Source organism: Macaca nemestrina, chromosome 17 (assembly GCF_043159975.1).
Source record: "Macaca nemestrina isolate mMacNem1 chromosome 17, mMacNem.hap1, whole genome shotgun sequence".
In the NCBI taxonomy this organism is placed as follows: Eukaryota; Metazoa; Chordata; class Mammalia; order Primates; family Cercopithecidae; genus Macaca; species Macaca nemestrina.
The window spans coordinates 63,264,426-63,279,691 of record NC_092141.1 but is presented as its reverse complement, the minus strand read 5'-3'; the positions used below and the strand labels follow the sequence as shown (position 1 = coordinate 63,279,691).

Here is a 15,266-nt window from a genome sequence, read left to right as displayed (position 1 = left end):
AATTAGCCGGGTGCGGTGGCACGCGCCTGTAGTCCCAACTACTTGGGAGGCTGAGGCAGAAGAATCGTTTGAACCCCGGAGGCGGAGGTTGCAGTGAGCCGAGATCGCGCCATTGCACTCCAGCCTGGGCAACAAGAGTGAAAAAAAACAACAAATGCCATCAGCATGTGAGCGAGAAAATGTCAACTATTTCATACATCAGCCACACCCACTCCCATCTCCAGGATGGTTGCCCCACCGCTTTCTCTTTCTTTAGTAAACTGAAAAGCGCTCTGCAGTCTAAGATAGTCCATTAGAGTAAATGAAGCCGTGAAGTCTGGCGGACATCGGGAGTGGGGAAGCTCGGCATTCCGGGAGACCGGGCCGGGGAAGGAGGATCTGTACCGGTTCTCCCAGACTCTGCCCGGGGCGCGAGCTCCGGAGCTGCCGTACGAGGTCAAAACGTAGCAATGGCGGAGGCCTACAGGGGGCGCCCGGACGCCACGCTCGGCCCCGCCCCAACGCCACGCTCGGCCCCGCCACGCTCCAGAGGCCCCGCCCCGTCACGTGCCCGCTGAGCGCGTCACACCCGGAAGCAGGGGCCCGAGCGGAGCAGGCAGCTATGAGCGGGGAGCCGGGACAGACGTCCGTAGCGCCCCCTCCCGAGGAGGTGGAGCTGGGGAGTGGGGTCCGCATCATGGTGGAGTACTGGTGAGCGGTCCCGGGTGGAGGACCCCTACCCTGGTCCCGTGGGCCGGACGGAGGTGGGTCCACGGGAGGCCCCACCCCCGAGTCCCCAGCCCAGCCCCATTTCTTCTCCCCAGTGAACCCTGCGGCTTCGAGGCGACCTACCTGGAGCTGGCCAGTGCTGTGAAGGAGCAGTATCCGGGCATCGAGATCGAGTCGCGCTTGGGGGGCACAGGTGAGGCTCATGGAACACCTGCTGAGTCAGTCTGTACTCTAAATCCCAGCTCTCCCGCTTTCTAGTTCTGACATTGGCTGCTTTATGTAAAGTGCCTGCAGTGCCTGGCACATGGTAAAATGTCCAGCCAACATGAGTTCCCTTCCATATGTCAGGGGGTTCACAGAGGCCTGCGGGGGAAAAACCTATTAGACTGCAATCGTGTAGGGTTGGAGGGGAGGGAGTCTTTCATTGTTGCCAGGGGCACACAGGCGGGGCCTCCCTCAGGTTCCCTGGAGTTGACCCAGGGTTGGGGAATGGCTTAAGGAGCTACAAATGGGTCTCCAGTGAGAGTGGTGGGGGACCCCTTTGAAGGAACTCCTGATTTCTGCCTATGTTCTCAGTGTACCATTTATTTATCTGTTGATTTCTTACCAGGTGCCTTTGAGATAGAGATAAATGGACAGCTGGTGTTCTCCAAGCTGGAGAATGGGGGCTTTCCCTATGAGAAAGATGTGAGTATTTGCAGTGTTGGGAGGACCTCTGGGTCATCCTACCCCAGCAGTGCATCATCCTGTCATTCCACATCTCTGTCCTCTAGCTCATTGAGGCCATCCGAAGAGCCAGTAAAGGAGAACCCCTAGAAAAGATCACCAACAGCCGTCCTCCCTGCGTCATCCTGTGACTGCACAGGATTCTGGGTTCCTGCTCTGTTCTGGGGTCCAAGCCTTGGTCTCCCTTTGGTCCTGCTGGGAGCTCCCCCTGCCTCTTTCCCTTACTTAGCTCCTTAGCAAAGAGACCCTGGCCTCCACTTTGCCCTTTTGGGTACAAGGAAGGAATAAGATTCCATGGCCTTGGGGGCAGGAGAGAGACACTCTCCACGGACACTTCCCCAGCCACCTTATACCCCCTTCCCAGGATAAGTGCCCACAAAAGCCTGGTCCACTCTTCACCTCGGTAATACCTGTCTGATGCCACAGTAGATTTTATTTATTTTCCCCAACCCAGGGCAATGTCAGCCATTGGCAGTAAAGTGGCACTACAAACACTAATGCTAACTAGTGTGTGTTTTTATATGTCCAATCTGGGAATGTGGGGGGCACAGAAGTCCGGCCGGCCCAGCCTTTGTACCGCCAGGGTGGCTGTGCTGGCTTGGGTGGACTTTCTGGACAGCTACTCCTTAGGTCAGTGAGCTCCTCTGGCATAGCCAAGGCAAGGAAAATGAGTCCCACAGTAGACCCTGCCTCGTCTTTCGCCCACTCAACCGCCACTCTCCTGACTCACAAGGAGGAAATAACCCCATTCTGGTGAGTGGCCTCAGGAATTCGTTCTAAGAAAGAATGATCTGGTTGTTAAAGGGCTCTCAGATCCGAATCCAGCTTCCCGATCCCCCCCAACCCTGAAGCTAGAGAACTGGATGTCAGGCTCCTCATCCAAGCTTTCTGAAGATTCCTGGTCACTCCCTCCAGGAAAAGAGGAGTTGAGTGTAAGGTGAGCAGGAAGGGATGGTGCAGAGCTACCCCCAGACATAGGCCGGTGCCTAACTGTTCTCCAAAATATATTTGCAAATGGAGAAAGTGGGTGTGGAGAAGGACCCCCCACATCTGCCTCCCCATACAACACCCATTCTCCCCCTGGGTCTTTATTTCATCTTTAAAAAACAAAACAAAGTAAAAACTAAACAGAAAAGCACTCTGTACAAGGCCTGGATACTGACACCATTGCTGCTCCTTCCTCATGGGGGGTAGTACTAGGTCTCAGGGACAATCTCTGAATGGGTCGCTCTTGTTCTTAGACACTCCCTTAGGGCCACTTCCCCTCTCAGGCCAGCTTCCCTAAGGCTTTCAGTATGCAGGATCTGGAAGGAAAGGGCCAGGCTGGGCTGTGGCATCCACTGGACCCTAGAGTCTCATTGGGCAGGGCCCCAGAATCCACCAAGACTCCCCAGTGCTGTTCCTCTTCCAACTAGGCTGGACCCCTTCCAGCCATCTGGGAACTCAAGCAGGAAGTTTCCTTAGGACAGGTTCCGGGCATGGCAGATTCCTCTGGAAGTGGTCGGAGGGCCCGCCCGCCTCTTGATGCCAGTGGAAGTCAGGCCTTCCCTGCTCCCTGAGGACACATCGGGGCTTCTGCGGACTTGGCCTTCTGGTTCACACTGGCACGTCCAGACCCAGGTACTCTGGGTTCTCTGCCGTAGGTGTCCCTTTGAAGGTGCTGGGTGGAGCCCCCCGCTCTGATGGGTCCTGGTCCCAGTAATAGAGGTTGTCGAAGGCTGGGCTGAAGGCAGGAGGAAGGTGGGGCTGAGGGGCAGCTCCTCCCCGGGGTGCCAAGTACTCGGGGTTCTCCACAGCACCCCCAAAGGCAAAAACGTCTTTGACAACCCCATTCTTCCCTGGGGAGAGAGTCTTGGGCCTTTCCAGAGTGGCACCAGTAGGTCGGGCAGGAGACAGAGGGCCCTCTTGGGGCGAAGGGGGCTGTGGCCGAACATCTGGCTGGTTCACATATTCTGAAAGGCCAAGAGAAGATGACCTATTAGGGGAAGGAACCCCGGTGTCGCTGCCACTCCCTCTGCCCCCACAGTGGACCCTGGGCTGAGGGTCCCCCCTACCCCGCCCATCAGTCTCTCCGCTTAGACTGGACTCCATACCGGGCTGGGGACTGCAGGTCAGGGGGGCAACGTAGCCGTCAGTCTCAGAGGGCAGGGGTACCGTGGGGTCCTCACTGTACCGCTGTAGAGGGCTGGGGTCATGTGCGGGGAGGCTTTGCAGCCCCTTGGCTGCCCCCATTCCTAGGTCACCATCAAATACATCAGAGCCAGTCCCTTCGGAGGGTGCCCGTGGAGACCTGGGGGCCTCCTCTTCAGAGGGCTCCAGCCCTAGCGTCAGGTCCCCACCGCCACTCTGGGGACAAGAAAGTAAGTCATGATGGGAGTCACTTAATGGATCTGGGATGGGGACTCCATGGGAGGTGACAGGGTCACAGGAGAAAAACAGGTCACCTTTGGGGTATGACACAATCACCGTGGAGAGAATGGGGTCACAGAGGTTGGAAGGCAGTAAGAATTTTTTGTAGGGATAATGGGGTCTCCTTGAGAGGTGACAGTTGAGGGAACATCAGAGAAAGGGACCCTAGTCCACCAGGGATGGAGGAGGTAAGCAGCCACACAGTGTGACCGAAGGCACTGACCCTGGTAGATGAGCTGCGGTGCCTGTGGTGGACCATGCCCCCAGTGCCCGGGGCAGGGTCTGGACAGAAGAAGCCCTGCTGGGGTACCAGATACTCCTCAGCATCCACCAGGTCCCCCATGTCATCGTCCTCCAGCAGTGAGCGGTAGAAGGTGCTGTCCAAGGGACTGGCTGGGCCCAAGTCCTCATTCTGCGGAGGAAGGAGAGGTGGGATGGTGGCCCCTCCCCAGCTCAGCATGCAGCCTTCCATGAAGAAGGCTCATAGCAGGTGAGGGGCCTGACACACCGGACTCATCTCTCCTTCCCACCCTCTGCAGGAGGGTGCTCTTAGCCACAGGCAGGGATGGGGCACAGAGGCCCAGTACCTGGATGACCACAAAGCGCTGGGGGTCCCTGGCCATGCGGGAGAATTCCGACACCAACTCCCGGAATCTCGGCCGACATTCAGAGTCAATCATCCAACCTGGGGCAGGAGGGAGGCCAGCATCTAGCCCCGGCCCTGTGTGCCTGCTGCCTCCCCTCCCACTCCCGCTGCAGTCTGGTCTAGACAGTCCCAAGGGACAGCCCAAAGCCCTTGGTGGTAGAGAAGTAGTACCAGACTCTGGGGGCTTCAGCCAGAACCTTCGGGCATCTCTACTAGTTTCCCTTTTAATTTTTTTTTCTTTTTGTTTGCTTTTTTGTTTTTTTGAGATCAGGTTTCACTCTGTCGCCCAGGCTGGATTTCAGTGGCGCAATCATAGCTTACTGCCACCTTCAACTGGGCTCAAGTGATCTTCCTGCCTCAGCCTCTCCCGAGTAGCTGGGACTACAGGCACACACCACCACGCCCAGCGAATTTTTTTATTTTTTGTAGAGATAGGGTCTCACTGTGTTGCCCAGTCTGGTCTTGAACTCCTGGCTTCAAGGGATCTTCCCACCTCAGCCTCCCAAAGTACTGGGATTACAGGCATGAGCCACTGTGCCCAGCTTAATATTGTACATAAGGTTCTCTAGTTGTTCCTCAAGAGTGGCTTTGGACTTTGACTGTAAAAGGGATATGAGAAGGTTTTGAGGCTCCTAATATACCAGGGTTCCTGGGTCTACATACATCCTGGTCCCCTTTCATGCCCTTTGTGGGCTTCTCGACCCAGGACCTCCCACCCTCCTCCAGGCAGCCCGCACAGCTCAGCCACGCACATTTGACCATGATCATGTAGACATCAATGGTGCAGATGGGGGGCTGGGGCAGCCGCTCCCCCTTTTCCAGCAGGTCAGGGATCTCCCGGGCTGGGATCCCATCGTAAGGTTTGGCCCCAAAAGTCATCAGCTCCCACACAGTCACACCTAAGGCAGAGACAGGGTCAGGAGTGGGAGGGCCAGAGGTTCTGCCCAGGAGTCTGGCATCATGGCAGCAGGGGGGAGATGTGATGCCAGGAGACAGAATCTACCCAGTCTTTCCCTAATCCTGGGAAGTGCACAGACCCTGCAAGGTGGGGCACAGGCAGCCCCTTCCCTCCCTCCACATGCTGAGGTGGCCCCATAATTTTCCCCATCCCAGTTCTCATCCTCCCTCCAGCCATGACTCCTCACCCACCCCTCCCAACACTCCCCACCACACACCATAACTCCACACATCACTCTGGTGGGTGAACCGCCGTCGGAGAATGGACTCCAGCGCCATCCACTTGATGGGCACCTGGGAGGGCAGAAGAGGAAGTCCTCCAACTGTGTGTGGTGGGGAGGTGGCCACTCAGAGTTCTCCCAGGGGCCAGACCCCACTCCACCCGACTTCCTCTGCTCCTTCACCTAACCTTGCCCCCATCTGCATGGTACTCTGTCTCGTCAATGTCCAGCAGCCGAGCCAGCCCAAAGTCTGTAATTTTGACATGGTTGGGACTCTTGACCAGCACGTTCCGAGCAGCCAAGTCCCTGTGTACGAGCCGCACATCCTCCAGGTAGCTCATCCCCTGGAATGGGAAGCACCCAGGTAGACCTTCTGGGCGGGCCTGGCCCTGGTCATATGCCCAGGAAGAGTCCCCATCCTAGCCCCTTGTGGACATAGGGGCTTGCTCCAAAGGGACCCGCAAAGAGCCCAGGTGCCCTAAGTGCATACCTTGGCAATCTGCATACACCAGTTCAGCAGGTCCTGGGAGCCCAGGCGTCCGCGGTTTTCTCGGACATGGTCTAAGAGGCAGCCATAGGGCATAAGCTGTGTCACCAGCTGCACCGTGGATGTCAGGCAGATGCCCAGGAGGCGGGAGACATATGGGGAGCCCACACCAGCCATCACGTATGCTTCCTGGGGACAAGGGTACACTGAGAGGGTATGGGAGACCTCACACCCCCAAACACCACACAGCCTCCCAACCATCACACAGCCTCCCAACCACCACACACCCCCAAACACCACACAGCCTCCCAACCATCACACAGCCTCCCAACCACCACACACCCCCAAACACCACACACCCCCAAACACAGCCTCGCAACCACCACACAGCCTCCCGACCATCACAAACCACAGCCGCGGCTCACGGCCTGTGAATGCCCAAAGTACCAGCCTGGCCAACATGGTGAAACCCCGTCTCTAGTAAAAATACAAAAATTAGGCCGGGCACGGTGGCTCACGCCTGTAATCCCAGCACTTTGGGAGGCCGAGGCAGGCGGATCACGAGGTCAGGAGTTTGAGACCAGCTTGGCCAACATGGTGAAACCCCATCTCTACTAAAAATACAAAAATTAGCCGGGCGTGATGGCTCACACCTATAATCTCAGTTACTCAGGAGACTGAGGGAGGAGAATCGCTTTAACCTGGGAGGCCGAGCCAAGACCACGCCATTTCACTCCAGCCTGGATGACAGAGCGAGACTCTGTCTCAAAAAAAAAAAAAAAAAAAAAAAAACAGGCAGGTGCTTGTAATTCCAGCTACTCAGGAGCCTAAGGCATGAAAATCGCTTGAGCCCAGGAGGTGGAGGTTGCAGTGAGCTGAGATCACGCCACTGCACTCCAGCCTGGGTGACAGAGCAAGGCTCCGTCTCCAAAAAAATAGTCTAGGTTTGCGGGAGTCATATCTCCCCAAACCCCAATGAAGAGACCAGAGCCCAGACCTGCAGCCATGGGGTCCTTCCTGTCAGCAGAAGAGGGTAGAGGGGCTTACGTCTAAGATTTCTTTGTTGGCTTTGGGGGATGTGTTTTCCCTCAACACTTTGATGGCCACTGGAATTTTCACATTCTCCCCATCAGGGATCCAGATGCCCTGGGCAGAAAGAAGAGGATATGAGTGAGAAGAGCGTGGGCTGGATCCTACCTGCCTTCCAGGAGATCATTACTTGTGCTCCAAACATCCTTCCCCACCCTGGGGCTTGCTCCCGTTCCCTTCTGCTCCGCTGTAACTGCCCTCCCCCAAATACTGCCTCCGGCTCTTGCCCCTCCCATCGGAACTGCCGACCACACCCCTCCAGGCACCGCCCCCACCTTCTGGGGCCGCCCACCCCAGGACCTGGCCCTGACCTTGTAGACTGTGCCAAAAGCTCCAGATCCAAGCACCTTCACCTTCCTCAGCTCCGTCTCTTTCAGGATCCGCATCTGCGCCTGGTTGGGCATCGCTCCACTCGGTGTCAGTGGCTCCACCAGCTGGGGTGAGGGGGTGGTGGGTCAGTGCCGGGAGCCAGTGGAGACCCCACGCGGGCTGGCAGGCCTTCACCCCGCCTTACCTCCGTTTCCTGCAGCAGCCTCCGCATCGTGTATTTCCGGATCTTCTGCTGCCGTCGCTTGATGAGGATTCCAAAGACCACCCCCAAGACCACGACCAGCAGAATGCCCACCACAGCAGAGATGATGGACGTCAGAGGGCTGGGGGCGGAGCCAGGGTCAGGGATTGAGGGCTAGTTTGGGGTAGGAGGGACAAAGGGGGCCCACGGGGGACATGAAGAAGGTGTTTGGCATTCGGAAAGGGAAGTCGGAAGGGTGACCCACAGGCTTGGACCCTCTCCTACTCTAAACCTGCCTTGGCTCCCCACTGCCTCCACAATAAAGTCCAAACTCCTTGTAGGCAATCAGAGCCCTCTCCACATCTCCAGATTCTCTATACTTGGTTCTCTAGCCTTGGCTCTGCCTTAGAGCTCCAACACTTTATGGTGTAAAAATCACTAAGGATGCTGGGCACAGTGGCTCACGCCTGGAATCCCAGCACTTTGGGAGGCTGAGGCGGGTGGATCACAAGGTCAGGAGTTCGAGACCGGCCTGGCCAACATAGTGAAATCCCGTCTCTACTAAAAATACACACAAAAAAATGAGCTGGGTGTGGTGTGAGTGCCTGTAATCCCAGCTGCTTGGGAGACTGAGGCAGGAGAATCACTTGAACCCAGGAGACGGAGGTTGCAGTGAGCCAAGATTGCGCCACTGCACTACAGCCTGGGCAACAGTAAGAGACTCCATCTCAAAAAAAAAAAAAATCACTAAGGAGACTGTTAATACACATGTCCCTCAACACCATGGGGCCACATCCTGATAAACCAATTGTAAGTTGAAACTGAAAATGCATTTAAGACACCTAGCCTGGCCGGGTGCGGTGGCTCACGCCTGTAATCCCAGCTCTTAGGGAGGCAGAGGCGGGAGGATAACTTGAGCCCAGGAGTTTGAGACCTGCCTGGGTAATATAGCAAGACCCCGTTCTCCACAAAAAGGAAAAAAAAAAAAAAAAAAGACAAAAAAGACACCTAGCCTGGCTCACACGTGCTCAGAACATTTACACTGCCAGCAGCTTACAGTTGGGCAGAATCATCTGACACAAAGCCTATTTTATAATAAACTGTTAAATAGTTTGTGTTATTTATTTATTTAATTTTGAGACAGGGCCTTCCTGTGTTGCCCAGGCTGAGTGCAGTGGTGGGATCATGGCCCACTGCAGCCTTGACCTCCGGGCTCAAGCAATCCTTCCACCTCAGCTGCCCAAATAGCTGGGACTACAGACACACAACACCACATTTGGCTAGTTTTTTTATTTTTTTGTAGAAATGGGGTCTCACTGTGTTGCCCAGGCCGGTCTCGAGCTTCTAACCTCAAAGGATCTTCCCACCTTGGCCTCCTAAAGTGCTGGGATTACAGGTGTGAGCTACTGTGCCTGGCTATGTAATTTATTGAATATTGAAAGTAGGGCTGGGCACAGTGGCTTGAGGTTGAGGTGGGCGGATCACCTGAGGTCGAGAGTTCGAGACCAGTCTGACTAACATGGAGAAACCCCATCTCCACTAAAAATACAAAATTAGCCAGGCATGGTGGTGCATGCCTGTAATCCCAGCTACTCTGGAGGCTGAGGAGGAGAATCACTTGAACCTGGGAGGTGGAGGTTGCGGTGAGCCAAGATTGTGCCATTGTATTCCAGCCTGGGCAACAACAGGGAAACGTCTCAAAAAAAAAAAAAAAAAAGTGAAAAACAGAATGGCTGTATGGGTATTCAAGGTACAGTTTTTACTGAATGATTTTCCACACCTCCTGGTGTTTGCATAGGCTGTCCCTTCAGCCTGGACCACCATTTCTCCACAGGGTCATCTTTTAAGACTTGGCTTGGCCAGGTGTGGCTCATGCCTGTAATCCCAGCACTTTGGGAGGCCAAGGCAGGTGGATCACCTGAGGTCAGCAGTTCAAGACCAGCCTGGCCAACATGGCGAAACCCTGTCTCTACTAACAATACAAAAATTAGCCGGGCATGATGGCACATGCCTGTAATCCCAGCTACTACAAGGGCTTAGACAGGAGGATTGCTTGAACCTGGGAGGTAGAGGTTGCAGTGAGCCAAGATCGTACCATTGCACTCGGGCCTGGGCAACAGAGCAAGACTCCATCTAAAAAAAAAAAAAAAAAAGAGACTTGGCTCATTGCCAGGAGTGGTGGCTCATGCCTGTAATCCTAACACTTTGGGAGGCCAAAACAGGAGGATCACTTAAGCCCACGAGTTTGAGACCAGCTTGGGCAACCCAGTGAGATCCTGTCTATACAAAAAAAAATTTTTAATTAGCCAGGTGTGGTGGCATGCTCCCATAGTCCCAGCTGCCGCAGCAGGGTCACTTGAGCCCAGGAGGCCAAGGCTGCAGTGCGCCTGTGATTGCACCACCACATTCAAGACTGGACAACAGAACAAGACCCTGTCTCAATCACTCAATAAAAAGATAGCGTATCTGGCTGGGCACGGTGGCTAACATCTGTAATCCCAGCACTTTGGCAGGCCGAGGTGGGCGGATCTCAAGGTCAAGCGATGGAGACAATCCTGGCCAACAAGGTGAAACCCCGTCTCTACTAAAAATACAAAAATTAGCTGGGTGTGGTGGCGCATGCCTGTAATCCCAGCTACTCGGGAGCCTCAGGCCAGGAGGCAGAGGTTGCAGTGAAATGAGATGGCGCCACTGTACTCCAGCCTGCCGACAGAGTGAGACTCCATCTCAAAAAAACAAAAAAGATAGTGCATCCTGGGATAGATGGAGCTCCTGGATGTTGATCCAATATTCTTGTCATCCTGTCCTCTCCGCACCCCCTTGCTTAGCACAGGGTCTGGCCCATACCAAGCCTGTAACACATACTCATTTCACGGACAGATGATTGCCTAAGACAAAGACTTCAGTCTGTTTTTCTACCCAAAGTCCTTCCCAAAGGTCCCCACTGCCCAGACAGTCAAGTCCCACCCTGTGGCTTGGGTTCAGGGCCTCTGGCCTCCAGGTCAGACCCCACCCTGACTCTAATGACCCCCTTACTCCTGTGCTTACTCAACAGCCCCCGACACCAGAACTTGGAAGACATCCTGGATTTCCTGATGCCTCCCCCTCCAGTGTCACCTTGCACCCCAGTGCTTTCTACCTAAATGCAAGTGCAATTCCTGCTCCTCTCTCAAAGCCTGGCTCAAATTCCACCTCCTCCTTGAAGCCTCCCACCATCCCCAGTTAAGAATTCATCGCTCCTGGCCGGGCGCGGTGGCTCACGCCTGTAATCCCAGCACTTTGGGAGGCCGAGGCGGGCAGATCACAAGGTCAGGAGATCGAGACCACGGTGAAACCCCGTCTCTACTAAAAATACAAAAAATTAGCCGGGCGCGGTTGTGGGCGCCTGTAGTCCCAGCTACTCGGGAGGCTGAGGCAGGAGAATGGCGTGAACCCGGGAGGCGGAGCTTGCAGTGAGCCGAGATCGCGCCACTGCACTCCAGCCTGGGCGACAGAGCGAGACTCTGTCTCAAAAAAAAAAAAAAAAGAATTCATCGCTCCTTCAGCGGTGCGGCTGCACTCTTCTCTGCCTCTCTTGACTTCCACGGAATTGCACTTTGCCCGTGTCCCTCACAGGACATCAAGTTACTCCAGGCTGGGGAGGGACTGGGTTTTCTAGCCATCGTTCCCTGCGGTCCCCTCCCCTCAGTTTCGGAGCAGGTCCTCTGTCACTTGTTGAAGTGGAAAATGACAGGAGATTCCACAGTGGAAGAGTGAGTGGGAAGGGACATATGTCAGGGGGTCTCCTCCCTACAGCAGTGACCACCCAGCATCCAGTGGGGGAGTGAAGGGCAACGAGGGGTACATCCTGGGGTCCAAGCCAACCTGGCTCTCTGCTCGGCGGGGCAGCCCTTGTCATCCAGGTCCACACAGCTGCAGGAGAAAGAGTCTCATCAACAATTCTGGGAACCACCCTCTTGGGAACCACCGTTCCAGTCTCACAACAAACCCGGGAGGGGTGTGGCTGGGTCATTATCCCCATTTGACAAAGGTAGAAACTGGGCTCAAGGCCATCAGTGCTCCTTCTACCACCCCACAAGGAGACTCCTTCTCCATCCAAGGAACCCGCATGCCCCTCTCCCCTGCAGCCCCTTGTGGTGGGTAGGAAGCAGGGAGGGCACCCAGAAAGGCAAGTAAGGGAGCTCAACTATTCCCTCCATAGAAGAATCTCAGGGTAAACTGATACGACTTCTCCAGAGAACGGTTTGGCAACACCTACGAAATATTATCTATGATGCAGCAAATTCTCCTCTGAATACAGACCGTACATATTGCTTGCAAATGCTTTTGTCACTTAACAGAATCTTGCAATGTTTTTCCATGTTCTAATACCGTGATCTGGATCTAGGATCCATATGGATGTGGACCCATATTCTCTTTTTTTTTTCTTTTCTTTTTTTTCTCGAGATGGAGTTTCACTCTGTTGTCCAGGTTGGAGTACACTGGTGCAATCTTGGCTCACCGCAACCTCCGCCGCCCAGGTTCAAGCAATTCTCCTGTCTCAGCTTCTCAAATAGCTGGGATTACAGGTGCCCACCACCACGCCCGGCTAATTTTTGTATTTTTAGTAGAGACGGGGTTTTGCCATGTTGGCCAGGCTGGTCTTGAACTCCTGACCTCTGGTGATCTGCCTGCCTCGGCCTCCCAAAGTGCTGGGATTACAGGCGTGAGCCACTGCACCCAGCCCGGACCCATATTCTTTTAATTTTTCTCATTTAGTTGTCTTTAAATTGAAACGCATGAATACATCCTTGTGATAAACATTGCCAGCACTATATACCCTAAAAATGCCAATGTGTGGACACTAGGGGGCATACAGAAGAATGCTCACTTGTGTATGGAGCTCAATTGCAATAAACTGCGAAAACAGGGAAACAAGCTCAATATCCCTCAAAAACAAAGTGAAATTACATCCATGTTATAGGTTGAATAATTAAAAAAAAATAAAGATGGTAGATCTGTCTGTACTCACAAGAAAGGATACCTCAAGTCGGAGGGAAAGTAAACTGCAGAATAGTATGAAGAGAATGATCCCATTTACATTACAAAATGTACACGCACACAAATCTGATGACAAGTGGAACTATATGAAATTGCTGTTTCTTGACCTTTTTTTTTTTTTTTTTTGAGACAAGAGTCTTGTTCTGTCATCCAGGCTGGAGTGCAGTGGCACAATCTAGGCTCATTGAAACCTCCGCCTCACCTGTTTTCTCCTACCTCAGCCTCCCGAGTAGCTGGGATTTCAGGTGTGCATCACCATACCCGGCTAATTTTTGTATTTTTAGTAGAGACAGGGTGTCGCTATGTTGGCCAGATTGATCTCGAACTCCTGATCTCAAGTGATCCGCCTGCCTCAGACTCCCAAAGTGCTGGAATTACAGGTGTGAGTCACCGCGTGCCCATTTTTGGTTTACACAAACAGCAATCTTATTTGACTCAACCTAATATAAATGTAGTGTGTCTATATAAGTGTGCAGAAAAGAGCCCAGAAGGATGAACACACAAGTCAATGCGGTGGTTCTCCCAGCCCACAGGAGAGACTGGGTGGACAGGGAGTTGAGTGGTTTTGTAACATTTATACTTTTATGTTACTGAAAATGTTTATCACAAGGATGTATTCATGTGTTTCATGTGTAAAGACAACTAAATAAGAAAAATTAAAAGAATAAGGTAGATCACCATGTTAGAACATGGAAAAACATTTCAAGGTCCTGGAAAGTGAGAAAAAGCAATTTGCAAACAATATGTATGAACTATGATTCTATTTGGTAAAAAGAAATATATGACTGGGCATGGTGGCTCACCCCTGTAATCCCAACACTTTGGGAGGCCGAGGCTGGCAGATCACCTGAGGTCAGGGGTTCAAGACCAGCCTGGCCAACATGGTGAAACCCCATCTACTGAAAATACAAAAATTAACTAGGCAAGGTAGCATGTTCCTGTAATCCCAGCTACTCAGGAGGCCAAGGCAGGAGAATTGCTTGAACCCAGGAGGTAGAGGCTGCAGTGAGCCAAGATTGCACCACTGCACTCCAGCCTGGGTGACAGAGTGAGACTCCATCTAAATATATATATATATATGTGTGTGTGTGTGTGTGTGTGTGTGTTAGAACGTGCACAGATAAAAATAACTGGAGAATAATATTAATGTATGTTAACTTATATATACATATTAGAATGTGCACAGACAAAAATAACTAGAGGAAAAATATTTCAAATTATTAACAGTGGGGATAGAACTGCTAGGGCATTAATTTATATTTCATGTTTTAATTTTACCATTTTAACAATGTGTTATTCTTATTTTTATTTTTTTTGAGATGGAGTCTCGTTCTGTTGCCTAGGCTGGAGTGCAGTGGCGCAGTCTCAGCTCCCTACAAGCTCCGCTTCCTGAGTTCATGCCATTCTCCTGCCTCAGCCTGCCGAGTAGCTGGGATTACAGGCGCCCACCACCACACCCGGCTAATTTTTTATATTATTTAGTAGAGACGGGGTTTCACCGTGTTAGCCAGGCTGGTCTCAAACTCCTGACCTCAGGTCATCTGTCCGCCTCGGCCTCCCACAGTGCTGGGATTATGGGCGTGAGCCACCATGCCCGGCCCCAACAATGTGTTATTTTTGCCATCAGAAATAAGATATGATAAAGGGAGAGTTGGTCCCCTTTTATAGTAAGAGCCCCAGAGAGACCCCTGAAAGGAAAGTCCTCCTTTCTGCAGAAAAGACCCTCGGACTCACGAGTGGGTGCAGTTGATGGGGCAAGGCTGGCACGTGCCCTCCTCATCTGGAAACTTCCAGATGGGCATGTAGGAGAGGTCAGGTTTCACACCGCTGGGGCAGCGGGCCACGCAGAAGGGAGGGTCCTTATAGTGGGCACAGGCCACACACTGGTCAGCCTCCTGGGAGGGGCAGAAAAGGTTTGTAGGGGGCTGGCACTGACACCCCCAGGGCAGTAGGATCAGGCCCTTAGTTGGGTCCCCTTTGTGCTTCCCAAGGCCACCCAGCAGCAATTTTCACCGTGCTCCTGGGACAAACACCTCTGCTCTTCACCCAGTCTCTGTGGACCCTCCCTCGGGGCCCTCCTCCAAGCTTGATCCTGGGCGGGGACTTGAGCCAGAGAATGGGAGGCACCCAGAGAAGAAAACGCATTACCTAAGGTGTAACAGCGAGTAACAACAGTCACTGCTGCATAGAAAGCCTTTCCCGGGCTTCACTGTGCCAAGTCCTGTTTAATTTCATTCTCGCCACACCCCAGCAAGGTAGGTACTATTACAATACCCATTTTAGGAATAAAACACCAAGGTTGGAAGCAGGACCTGGGTCTGAATCCAGGTAGTCTGACGCCTGAGCCCGCAGGGCTAACCACCCTAGCACAGCCACAGCCACAGCCGCAAACGCAGACCTCCTTAGAACCTTTTCATAGTCTGAAGGGCCCCAGGGTCCCCCGGGCCCCCTTTCCTGCCACTCTGCTGCTGT

The 15,266-nt window shown here is 53.3% G+C and overlaps 2 protein-coding genes across 2 annotated transcripts in view; one reads left to right on the top strand and one right to left on the bottom strand.

Annotated features, from left to right (window-relative positions):
* Positions 1 to 538: 538 nt before the first annotated feature.
* Positions 539 to 1,932, top strand: LOC105472244 (migration and invasion enhancer 1). Its single transcript, XM_011725307.2, has 4 exons — positions 539 to 690; positions 804 to 901; positions 1,319 to 1,395; positions 1,482 to 1,932. The coding sequence occupies exons 1-4, from the start codon at positions 602 to 604 to the stop codon at positions 1,563 to 1,565; spliced, it is 348 nt and encodes a 115-aa protein (XP_011723609.1). The 5' UTR covers positions 539 to 601; the 3' UTR covers positions 1,566 to 1,932.
* A 574-nt stretch (positions 1,933 to 2,506) lies between these two features.
* Positions 2,507 to 15,266, bottom strand: part of LOC105472243 (erb-b2 receptor tyrosine kinase 2) — a 29,803-nt gene continuing 17,043 nt past the window's right edge. Inside the window, exons 15-27 of the mRNA XM_071083078.1 lie at positions 14,529 to 14,689; positions 11,619 to 11,666; positions 7,758 to 7,896; positions 7,555 to 7,677; positions 7,202 to 7,300; positions 6,158 to 6,343; positions 5,856 to 6,011; positions 5,665 to 5,740; positions 5,242 to 5,388; positions 4,431 to 4,528; positions 4,067 to 4,255; positions 3,528 to 3,780; positions 2,507 to 3,386 (exon numbers count right to left, since the gene is read on the bottom strand). Coding sequence (XP_070939179.1) covers positions 3,031 to 3,386; positions 3,528 to 3,780; positions 4,067 to 4,255; positions 4,431 to 4,528; positions 5,242 to 5,388; positions 5,665 to 5,740; positions 5,856 to 6,011; positions 6,158 to 6,343; positions 7,202 to 7,300; positions 7,555 to 7,677; positions 7,758 to 7,896; positions 11,619 to 11,666; positions 14,529 to 14,689 — 2,031 coding nt within the window. The 3' untranslated portion in view covers positions 2,507 to 3,030. The remainder of the gene's footprint in view (positions 3,387 to 3,527; positions 3,781 to 4,066; positions 4,256 to 4,430; positions 4,529 to 5,241; positions 5,389 to 5,664; positions 5,741 to 5,855; positions 6,012 to 6,157; positions 6,344 to 7,201; positions 7,301 to 7,554; positions 7,678 to 7,757; positions 7,897 to 11,618; positions 11,667 to 14,528; positions 14,690 to 15,266) is intronic.

Excerpts from the sequence above, each read along its gene's own strand:
- LOC105472244 (XM_011725307.2), top strand. The coding sequence starts at position 602 with ATGAGCGGGGAGCCGGGACAGACGTCCGTAGCGCCCCCTCCCGAGGAG. Across the intron at positions 902-1,318 it reads GTCGCGCTTGGGGGGCACAG|GTGCCTTTGAGATAGAGATA; the intron begins GTGAGGCTCATG and ends ATTTCTTACCAG. Across the intron at positions 1,396-1,481 it reads GCTTTCCCTATGAGAAAGAT|CTCATTGAGGCCATCCGAAG; the intron begins GTGAGTATTTGC and ends TCTGTCCTCTAG.